General features: G+C 43.1%; 1 protein-coding gene across 1 annotated transcript in view; it reads left to right on the plus strand.

Annotated features, from left to right (window-relative positions):
• The window catches only part of VEPH1 (ventricular zone expressed PH domain containing 1), a 1,092,144-nt gene that overhangs the window by 1,036,662 nt on the left and 42,952 nt on the right, over positions 1 to 12,530 (plus strand). Inside the window, exon 12 of the mRNA XM_086944228.1 lies at positions 9,728 to 9,864. Coding sequence (XP_086800354.1) covers positions 9,728 to 9,864 — 137 coding nt within the window. The remainder of the gene's footprint in view (positions 1 to 9,727; positions 9,865 to 12,530) is intronic.

The following is a 12,530-nucleotide window of genomic DNA, read 5'->3' on the forward strand; positions in this document are numbered from 1 at the left end:
AATGATTAGAAATATGGGACCCTCTTATGCAATGGATAGAATATGCTGATTAATTAAGACTCTAAAGTTTGCATTATAGTATCATTTGTTTAATCTAAGAACTTGTACAACTATGTGTTTACATTGACCAATGTATATATATGTCAACTTCAAATGCCTGTATGGGGGTGGGGTGGGGGGTGGCGGGATGGGTTGTCTCAATAATGTAAAAAGCTTAATAAAGAACAGTTAAAAAAAAAGGGAACACTGTCCATGCCGAGAGCAACAAAAAACTCACAGAATACTGAAAAACATTCAGAATTCGGCACCCAGAATCTTTCTCGCCTCTCAAGACACACTCATATGGAGAAGTGTGGCTCAACGGTTAGAGGCGGCAGACCCAGAGGCAGAGTTCGGCCTGGGACCAGGGTTTAATTCCCGACGCGGCCGGGTGCAGGACCAATGTCAGCGGGGCCGATAAATCTCGCCTCTGTGCCACTCTAACCATGGGGTCCCACGCAGCAACTCTGGGCAATAGCTTACTTAATCTCCACTCCGGCCCCATCACCGCCGGGGAGGCCTGGCTGCACCTTGGGGATGCCCAGTAAAGGGACCATCTCACAGGGAAAGCCAGGACGGGTTCCCCAGTGGTACAGCGCTGGGACGCTCCAGGGTAACCACGCGCTCTATAAATCCAATATTCATTCATTCATTCATTCATTCATATCACACCACATCTGAAAGAGCTCCACTGGCTCCCCTACACAAACAAATACAACTCAACCTCCTCACCCACTCTTTCATGGTGCTACATAACAGTGGCCGAGCATACATTAACAATCACATCTGCTTTCACTAACCTTCCAGATACCTCAGCTTGTACCTGCTCCTACTTGCACACATCTCATGTATACTGAAAAACAGATCTGGTGGTCGAGCATTGCCAAACATTGCTCCTGAAGTCTTGCCACTACACATACACGCCTCCTCCTCATCACTTAAATTCCACAAGAAGCTGAAGACCTGCCTTTTTGAGGAGTCCCACTAGGCCCTAGATTTGGCAAGACTCACAGCTTCTCAGCACCAGGATACTGTCCCAGGTGATAGTGTGTTCTATAAATCTGTAACGCATAACATAACGTTTATTCAAGTACCAATAATTTAGCTTTCACTCTGACATTTCTAAGCAGAATCACAGTTTCTTAAATAATGAAGTACTCAGGAATGATTGGATGTGCATGCACTAGGATACTTTGTGGACATATTTCAGACATATTGATATATTTCCTTTCTGAGACTGAGTATATGCAGAATGGAATATTCCATCGTATTCAAAGGTCAACCACACCAACTGTATGTGTGAGAAGCATATTCAAGTTTACTACGATTGAGCATATCAGTTTTTATGTGTCCCATTCTGGCATACAAATGGAGAACAAAAAACGTTGAAGCTATATTTTTAATCATGACTAGTCTTCTTCATGGTTGTCAAACTTTTACAATAGGTTGTTTAGTTGATTTTAGTGCAAAATCACTGCAAACACTAAGGCCCAGATTAGGATGTTGATGGGACCGCCACAGTTGGCCTGTCAGTGGCAGTCCTACTGACATCCAGCTTAGGGATCTGACCGTCACATTATGATGTGGTCAGTCAGACTGCATCCGTTGGAGGGACCAACAGACGCTTCTGATGGGCTCGAGGAGCCCGTCGAACCGGAGCACGGATCATAGTCTCTACAATAGGGGCGGTGCCTACTCAGGCACCGCCATAGGGACTACAATGTCCCTTTACAACGGCCTTTCTATGGCGGTCCGACCGCCATAGAAAGGCTGTCCGAAAGGGACTTTGGGGGCACCGCACAGGGCCCCTGTACCACCTGGGCCTCGGCTATGAGGCCCATGGGGGCACCTGTGGAGCCCCCCCAACATCCATGGCCTGTGTGCCAGGCACCGTGCGGTGCCTGGCCCATGGTGCAGGGATGTTTGTAAACATATCGTTTGCAAAAAAGGCTTGTGCTGCTGCCCTTTTCCAGGCTGCAGCACAAGCCTCAATGGCAAAAGGGATGTTTCCAACTGCCTACACATCAGTTGGATTATAATAGGGTGGGCGGGACTGCCGACTACCTGTCGGCCGGTCCATTCCAGCAACAATGACAGTCGGACACTCATCCAACTGCTATCGTAATCAGCCCCTATGTTCCTTTGGGAGAGAGTGAGGTTAATTTGGACACTAGAAGCTAGAGAAGATTTCTTCAAACTAAAAAACAAAAAAAAAGCCTTCATTCTAGTTCATATTAATCCTAACAACCATTTGAAAGCTGACACAGAAGATTCGAATATTGTTGTGAGGCTGTTGTCTCCCAACAAAACCCAAAATGTAGGCCTCTTCACTCAGTGTAGGGAATTGGGTTATTAGTTGTATGGTGTGCACAAGTAATAGGTTCACAAATATTCTTGCTGGGGACCAAGCACCCGCTTGTAGCGCTTGGCTCTTTCAGGGTAGCGAGGCAGAGCACTCCAAGGCCTACTCAGGGGAAATGGCGTGGGCTAGTAATCACTGTTCACTGGCACTCAATATTAGCACTCTATAAATATGGTCCAGTTAGTACTTTTTCTTTATAAAAAGAAGTACATTTATTACCAACACACTGTTAAATACTACACGGTAATTTACAAATATATACATTGGCATGGAAAATACCATAGATGACATTACATCATTACCTTTGAGCCACCAAAGTGATCATACACTCATATAAGGTACGTCTATTGGCTTTATTAAAGGTTCAAGAGGAACAAAGTACATATTAAAGACATAATTTTGTACCTAAATTCAATCATCATTAATGATAATAATCATGTATAAATGAACTTATTACTGTTGATAAAAACATATAGGGCCAGATGTACGACCCTTACATGTTCCGAGTCGCAAATTGTGTCATTTTCCGACTTGCAAAATATAATTTACAACAGTGTCGCAGACACTGTTTGAAATTCCTGATAAGGTCGCAATTTGCATACCTCATTAATATTCATGAGGCAGGTGCAATTTGCAACCCCATTGGGAATGGCTAGCTCTCCCAGGGATGGAGGCCTGCTGTGGTCAGCAGACAACCATGTCTGTGACTGCTTTTTAAATAAAGCAGGATTTTTTTAAAATGCAGCCCATTTTCTTTAAAGGAAAACGAATGCATTTAAAAAAGAAAAATGAAATTTTTCTGTTTGATTTTTTAAGAGTAGGCAGTGGTCAGTGTGACCACTGCATGCGGTTAAAAAATAATTTTGCATCCATTCACAAAGAGGAAGTGGTCCCCTGGGGACCCCTTCCCATTTGCGAGTGGCTTGCCACCTACTTGAAGTTGGTGGCAAACTGCGAGTGTTTTGTGACAGTAATTGCGGTTGCAAAACAGTTGTACATTGAACTGCGAGTCGCTATTAGGAAGGTACACCCTTGGCATGCCCCTTCCTAATAGCGAGTTGGAAACCCTATTTTGCGAGTTGGTAATAACTTACTGAGTCACAAAATAGGGTTTGTAAATGGGGCAGACCTATTGTGCTCTTGCAAACTGGCCCATTTCCCGTTTGCCACTGCATAAAACTCTTGTACATATGGCCCTTAACTGTGACCAATAATCAGTGTCACCATTATTATCTCAAAAAAGCATTTAAAATGAGCAAAACAGCACACCCAGGTGGTAGAGCAAAAGCTCCAGCATTCAAAGTGTTTGAAAATTGAGAATATTTCAGAGGGGTCCTTGGCTTTCTGACCCCCATAGACAAAGCGTTCTTTAAAAACACTGTTTAGGAGGTAGCCCCCACATGCTTCCTGCAATTCGTTGATCCTGCCATCCTGGGGCCACCATGATGTAATTTGAAGAGCCCCAGAGGGCATTATGGGGGGCCCCTCCACGAGTGAATATTTTATGAGCAGCTCTCTTGCTGTGCCAGGGAAAGCTGCTCCATTTTCTTTGAAATGTGGCTTTGTGCACAAAGCTTTTTGCTTTTTATTTGAGGTTGCCTAGCACACCCGGGTACCCCCATGTCCCTAAATGCTAGGGGCAGCTGAGAGAGCACAGCCCTCACTGCCCCACCAACTCAGCATGGTCAGCACCTTTTTGTGCATCCCCGAAAGCTGGGAGCTTCTTTCTCAGGCAGGGTGCTGTCATCTGGGGTAACTGATTGCTCCCACCAGGCACTGGCATTTGGGCAAGGCCACTGCCATGGGGAGGGCTCTACGATGCTCCCCAGGTACAAGTGTTTTGGCCCGTGGGAAATGGGGCCCCCAGGGGGGAAAAGTGGAGACTAGAAGAGGGCTCCATCAACACACTCCCTCCCTGGTAAAACAAAATAAATAAATCCTGCATTGACCCCTGGGTCCTGGCGGGAGTAGATTAAGAAACAGCAGCAGAGCCCCACACGCTTTCTCACTTATAATAACTTGAGCCCCGTTGGGCCGATTTGGATGATCTTGGGCTCATTTTACTACTTGTGGTCAGCTCTAGCCAACAGGGACAGTTGCAGCACACCTCACTGCATCCAAAGTGGTGCAGTTCTCAATGAGCTGGTTCTCCTTGCTTGCTGTGCCACCCTTCCTCCTGGTCTTGGCTTCTGGCACTGAAGTCCAGGGCTTTCCCCCAACTGGTTCTCAGAGAGTGTAAGGGGGCCAGTCTCACTGGCTCTTGGGGAGACCCACTAGTCCCAGGGTCAACTGCGCAAAGTGCTTAGTGCTTTGTGGTCGCCAGGGGGATTTTACTTCCAGTTGTCTATGGCAGTCCCAGGAGCCAGCAGTGAAGCGCATAAATATCACCAGGCAAGGGAGAGTCTCCTCCTTGTGTAGGAGTTTTTAAAGGAGAGAGGAAGGTTCCAGAAGCCATGCCACGTCTCCACCCTGCCCCAATCCTCCTGCACAGCCTGCTGGGTCAGTTCAAAATGGTGTCATGTAGGTGTCCATAGTCAAATCTCCTCTGGGGGCCTTAGCTTAGCCCCTCACTAACAACACTGCCAGGGAATTCCTCTATATATTTTCAAAGGGGAGCCCCCTCCTGTGTTGGCTCCAGAGGTCTGAGCTCCCTCCTTTATTTACTGGGCTTGGGTAAGCCCATCCCTGGTGCAGTGCTACACACAACAGTAGTCTCCTACACTCAATGCCTACTCATGTTCACATGTGTTCACATATAACCAACCAAGTACCCCTTGCCCTTGCTGCATCGCTGCGGCCTTATCTTAAAAGATGGACACTGGCTGTAAACATGCGCAGACTGATTTCCATGGGATCACCGTGGGTGAGACACATATAGTGAGACTCACCTACAGTAAAAAGTCCAAAACCGAGTGACCCAAAAAGCAAAAAATACAGGTGTGCTGGATGGATTGACACCAATTGCAATGCACAGGAATTTAAAGTTTATTTACATTATGACCAATTAAGAATTACTTCAGAAAAGTCAGTCTTATAGCCTGGCAGTGATGGGTTTAAGTGATCATAGGAACCTAAAATCCCTTGAGGCATCAAGAGCCTACCAATTATGATGAGTGCTTTTCTACAACAGTTATGATTTTGTAATCTCTTTTTAACTCAAAGTGAAAAATGCTGAAGGAAATAAGGGCATATTACCAACAACTAGTGATAATTATCGCTATGTTGGCTTAGCAGCAATATTTTTATCGCCGAGCTGCGGCGATTTTTATCGCTTAGGAACCTTGCTATTATCAAGGTTTATCTCCTAAGCGATAAAAATCGGCCGAAATGCATGAATATCGCTGAAAAGTCAGCGATATTCATGCATTACCGAGCTAATGCTCTTAGCCATGTTATCCACCTACCATTGGATAACATGGTTAAGAACTGCTCAGGGCAGGTGTTAGCATTATTTGCATGAACGTTTTGGTGACAATTATTATGTCTGATAGGCAGAAATACATTCAAATATACAAAATCTGTGCAAGACAAAAAACACTGAAATAAACCTGCTATCTATCTTAAGCTATTGCTTTACAACGATAGACATGGATGCCTGTGGATTTCTTTGTGAAGATGCTGTCCAGTGTGGACTTTACTTTATTCTATGTTGATTGTTTCAGCGAAGTGGGACATTTCACCTTTGTTTTGAAATTGTCTATTACCAATACCCTTGCTTTAATATTCTGGCATCATATTGTTCGTCTTCACAGCCTCCTGCTCACTTTGATCAAAAACCAAAGGGTCCCATTAGTTTGTGGTCTAGAATTGATGTGAACAAACTCTCAGGGTCATCAGTTTGTGCTTTAGTCCCAAGCAGTTAGAGATCTCTCAATATGGAAGGCTGCACGCCCACCACGAAAAGTTGCCCTGGTGGAATGGAGCACAGCCCACCCGGGGTTAAACGACCCCCTTACTCTTATCTGTGCATCATTTGTGCAGGTAGTTTCAGGCGCATTTTAGGACTCCAGGACTTATTTTTCATCTCAGATTAACAGGAAACAGCAAGAAACAGAGAGATATATTTAAAAAGGGATACCGCCACCAGAACATCATTTTTAGCGACGTTCTGGTGGAGATCTCCCGTTCTTCTTATTTATAAAGCGGCATTAAGCCACTTAACGTGGCTTAACCCCACCTTGTAAAACAGGCTCCTTTTCAAACTTCGCTTAGCATGAAAGTGGCATGCAATGGGTTTTGCAGTGGCCGTGCCGCTGCTACACCCATTTTCAACAAAAAGAAGACCCGGTCACTGTTTTTGTTCTGCAACTTTATTATTTAGAGCAGAATCTCACCCTAAGGTATTTAATCCTTAGGTGCTTTGTATATTTTATTTTGTTGTGAAATAGTCAAACAACTTTTTACAATCTTTTGAAGAAAGTCCGAGGTTTACTTGCTGTCTTACACAGTGACATGTATATTACAAGTGCTGAAAACAATTATTGTAATGTGAAACAAACATTAAATACTTGTGGCAATTTTTATCAAAACATTTATCAAACAAGATCATTATATATTCTTCCTCATGGTAGTACCCTACCGACTACTTCTACAAGGCCACTAAATTGCAATTTATGCTGAAAGTATGGCCTAGTGACGCAAAGGCATGCAATACATTTTTCTTCCATTCATTACAATTGTTTTTAGGAAGCCTTATGCGAAAAAGAAAACCATTCGAAATTAAGACGAATGTATAGTTAGCCTGCTACACCCATGGCTTTTTTACGCTGCCCCATATTTACAAAGCTGGGGCAGCGACAAAAACTAAAACCACCGAATATCTTAGACTGGTGATACGAGGAGAAATTATTAATTTCCCCTCGTTTTTTGCCTTTCGGGATTGTTTATGTGCAGGAAAGTGTCCCTTCCTGTACATAAACAATCGCCCCTGGAGGTGAGGCACCCTTGCAACATGGTACAAGCGTGCCTGCGCTGGAGCTAGGCAGCTTTATAAGCGCCAGCGCTAGGGGAAACACAGGGGTGCGCCGTATTTTGGTAAATACAGTGCATCCCTGCTTTTTAAAAATGTTGGAGTGCGACATTACCAATTTTGGTGCAACACAGCGCTCCAACATTTTGTTGTAAATATCCCCCAGAGTGTATATAGGGTGGTGGGAAAATGGCGCAAGATGAGAAATTAAAACTAGGCAGCTTTGTATTTGGGAACAGCAACATTGGGCCTCCTCAGAAAATCTTTAAGCCTCTTAACATATATTTTTTGAACTAAGGATTGATACCTGCCCTTGTAGGGAGTATATCGCAATCACATCCAGTGTGGGAAAGGTCAGAGAACAGTGTAGGAATACCAACAAAGCAAAACCAAAGGGGATGATGGACGTAGTGCTGAACAATGCAAACACTCACCCCAGTGAACTAATCTGGGTTTAATCCACCATCATTCTTTAGCTCACTCCGCCACCCCAGTTTAGACATGGCCATATGCAAATAAGTCTGACCCTGTGCCTCATGGGAGCAGTCCAGCCCAACTGCCAAGTCATATCTTCCCTGGACCGGAAACAAGCATCCTGGGACCGGTTTCTGGCTAATCAGCCGTCATCAGCCAGGCTAGGTTCAATCCAGTGGCAAAGTGAGCAAGGGACCCACGTCTGGGCATATCCTGCCAACTTAGGGCGAATAAAGCACAACCAAAGGGGATGATGGACGGAGTGCTGAACAATGCAAGCACTCACCTCCAGTCAACTGATCTGAGTTTAATCCATCATCATTCTTTAGCTCACTCCGCCACCCCAGTTCAGACATGGCCATATGCAAATCAGTCTGACCCTGTGCCTCATGGGAACAGTCCAGCCCGAACTGCCAACAAGCCTGCATGTTTGCTGATGTTTTTAAACTTTCAACGCTAAACCTCACAATGCAGCACCCACTCCTCATACATTGCTGGGGATTACACATGTTCAATATGTTGTAATTGTGGGTTAATACTATGTGACAGTAAAAGGATTCATGACTTTAAGGCCCTTTTTTTGTGAATTCCTTCCAGGAGTAATTCTGGCCATTTGCGTTTGTAAGTCTGACTTATGAGCAGAATGGGATTCTGAATCGGCCTACTGGTGTCTATAAACGTTTATATATATATATATATATATTTGAAAATTCCCTCACTATGATACATTCAACATTTGTAAATTTGTTGACATGCAAATCTAAAATATAAAACCCATTCTGCAAGTACAAGTAGCCGACGAAATTAATTAATTGTGTGCACAACACGCAGCTTTAGAACCAGAATTAAGATCCCAAACCTGCACATTCAACGAGCCAGTTGTTTTTTGCTGAAATTAACCTGTTTGACCCAATTAAATGCATCATTAAATTTAGTTGTGTAAAATACAAGTGGGTGAAATATAACGTATAGAAATGTGTATAGGGAGCCCAGTCTCTCACTAAAAACGTACAGTATTTAATTTATTTAAAAAATGTTTAAAGGGTAAAATTGGAACCTTTATCTGGAACTCTAAATCCCCCGTATATCTTGGAAAAAATTGAGGAGAAAACTTAAAGTCGGGGGGTTGGTATTACCAGACCTACTTCTCTATTGCCACTCACAACAATCTTATTTGGTTTATTTTCAGAATATCAACATAAAGAATTGGCATCCAAATTAATTTTTTATGTGATGGTCCTAGCGAGGCGGGAAATATGTAAGGCTTGGAAGGACCCCTTGCCCCCTAAATTTTCCGATTGTCTGAAATACATCATATATATATGTGAATCGGACATGGCCTGCGATAGCTCTAGCCACGATAAAATCTGGGCGGCCTTAGTGGCCTGGCGGAATCAATGAGATTGCTTTGGTTGTATTCCAATGATTTCACCTGGGCACTGTGGGTGTCGGCTCTCCAGTTCAAGCCAAGGGCCGTACAGTTATCAAGAGTTGGAGTGGAGCCTGCAAACAGTTGCACTGGAGGGGTATCCATACCTTTTCATCTCCTTTGCTTGAAGTATGGAGGTTGGACAATCACTGCAAAGGAGGGAAGAGGGGGATTTCCTCATCTAGAATGCCCATTTCTGGTATATGAGTAATACAAAAAAATTATTTAAACAAAAAAAAAAAATGTTTAATGATTATATTGGTCTGTTTCTTTGAACTTTGTTGCTTTAATTTATGACAAAAATCAATATGCAATTTATGTAAACTGGTTTTGAATATTTCTGTTTGTCAGATGTTTTTGTATATGTTTTTAACACGTGCGTGCAAACGTGAAAAAACGAATGTGCTTCTGAAAAAGCAGTAAATGCATCTGGACACGTTTGGTGTCTTTTCAGTTGTTCATCAAGGAGGGCAGCCTTTGATTGAAGGCAAGCTTAAAGAGAAGCAGATTCGATGGAAATTCATCAAACGGTGGAAAACACGCTACTTTACGCTGGCAGGCAACCAGCTCCTCTTTCGCAAAGGAAAATCTGTAAGTTAGTCATAGAATACTAATTACATGTATTACCTACCTTCTCCTTGATTATAGTTAAGGTTTTAATTATTTCCTTCTTTCTGCAAATTCCTTTATGTTTTCTGTGCCAAGGATTTGCTGGCCGAGTTTCATAAGGTACGTAAGTAAGTAGTGAACGTTAATTTTGATAAATGAAAGTAGGCCACTGGGCCAAGGATGTGAAATACCATGCAACATATAAGCAATCCATCACATATATCACGATTTTTTACTTTTTGCCCTGGTATTTGTGTTTTTGCTCTTGGGTGCTATTATTATCATCATCCTCAGACTAGAATAAAAGGGGCAGATTTACAATAATTGGCACATCCCTGCATATCAGCAAGGATGCGCCATTTATTGTGCGCCACGGCTCCGCCACCATGGATGCGCCGCATATACAATGCGGGGCACCATGGGGCAAAAACGGCACAGATGCGTGGCGCATCTATCCCGTAAAGGCGGCGCATTGCTAGAGTTGCGTCACAAGCGTGACGCAGCTCCAGTATTGCTCGGGGGGACCCTTCTTTACAATGCTGGGTTTTGACGCAGCATGGGATCAAAAGTGACTGAGTAAAATCTTGTAGATTTCACTCAGCCACTTTTGGAAGGCGTTCCTGCGCCGGAACGCCCCCCCCCCCTGCACAGGAACGCCTACTTCTGGCGCAGGGCTTTACAACGTGACGCATCTCCTAGATGAGTCATGTTGTAAATACCCTGCAGCATGTTATGTTATGTTAATAAAGCTTGTAAAGCGCACTGCTACCCTGAGGTGTCCTGGTCCAACAGCGGCGTAAAAGAGGCGCAAGGGGCTTGTAAATCTGCCCTAAAGTATGTATTGTTTGATTCCTTAAAAATTTTACAATAAGCAATGAGACTATAAAAGTCATGCACACACCTTACAAATATTGCAATAAGCAATAATGTCCTAAAACTCATACATAGAAATTATTAATATCAGTTATCAGTAGTGGCAAGTCAACTAAATAAATTAAGATAGAGGAAGTGCATTGGGAGGACGTGGGTATTATACAAGTAAAAAATTTTTTTACATTGAAGTGCTTTGTACAGTGCTGGCTTTTGACATAAAGGCACTTCACAGTGCTTGCAAGTCGATTGTCAGTAGTTCCATTTTACATGGCCGTTCCATGTGTGTTAGTAGTGGCATATTTGATGGAACAGGTAGATCTTCGGTGCCTGCTTCTGTGGAGGATGTATTGCATGTACATGGTCCACATCTCCTTTTAGAGCTCGTGGTGCAGCCAAACTGAGAGGTCAAAGTCTCACGAAGAGACCTTTCGTCCCATTTCTTTTGATAGCTGCATTCATTTGATTCTCTAAGTTTTGGCTTAAAGATTTACAAATGTCTATCCCAAGAACATAATGTCATATTAACCCAATATTTTAGATGTCACATCTGGTAGATTTCCTCAGCCCCAAAAGGAAACAGACCTTTTTGGAGAAAAGAAAAACTTGCAGTTGTCTACCACTTCTCCCGCTGAGTGATGTTCAGGTGGAGTAGTGGTGTTAGAAAGCAAGCAAACCTGTCAGAAAATCTCTAACATCTGCAGGGGGTATAGAAGACTCTCACCCAGAACGCCAGAATATTTGCAGGAACAAAGAATGATATTTTATTAAGTATTTACATTTATTACGTGCTATTTCCAAGTTAGATTCACACTAAACATTGTTCAGCACACATCCTTAAACTATTAGTAATATTCTCCAACCTTTTTCCACGTAGCTGGCTTGCAGCTTGAGCAATTCACTTATCACAATCTTTTGCCAATTCTTGTAAAGATCTCTGCAAAGCCCCCTGCATACCTGTTTGCCAGTAGGACTCAAAGCGGAGCCTAGTTTTTAGAAAGTCCCCCTAGCAACCAGTGTGGTTGTCCCATCCTAATTACAAAGATCTTCTCAGCAGCATGAGGAATGAGGGCTTAATGGAGGAATCTGTAATTGTGGTACAAATCCCCCTGGTTATTCCAAATGTCCTTCCAGTTCTTCACCTGTAACCCCCATTCCTTTTTAATGGATAGATCCCAGTCCAGATGGAATACTATGTCCATCATTGTCCCAAAATATAGCAGAGTTGACAAATTTGACACTGTAAAAGCTTGGAATTGTCATTTGAGCTGTCATCAATTGGACCCTCTTGTGGGTTAAGGATGCCAGTGTCTATATTCGTTATTACGGTAAAGATGGGATAATTCACTTTGCCACTGTTTGGTGCATACTACTCATTGTCTCTCTTGGACAATGCAGAGTGTCTGTGGAATCCAAAGCTGTAAGAGGGATGCAGTACACTTCCACCTCCAATAAATATACATTAAACTATGATATGCAATCTTATTCAGTATAAATTAATAATGCTTTGTAGATAGTAGGAGCTTCAAACTATCCCACAATAAACACATAGGTGTTAAAAATTGAAGTAACATTACCATTAATCTGAGGTTGCTTTTGAGAGCTTGTATTTGCATCATATTGCCTTTTCTATTGTACAACACTCAAGCGTCCCTCATTTTTCCAAATACCGTAACTAAGGGGCCAATGCCGATCCGGTAAAAAGCGCTCCGAATAGTCGTTCGGAGCGTTTTTCCCGTACGAATCGTACCCTGCAACGTCCCCCATACGTACGACAA

This window comes from Lissotriton vulgaris, chromosome 11 (genome assembly GCF_964263255.1).
Source record: "Lissotriton vulgaris chromosome 11, aLisVul1.2, whole genome shotgun sequence".
NCBI lineage: Eukaryota > Metazoa > Chordata > Amphibia > Caudata > Salamandridae > Lissotriton > Lissotriton vulgaris.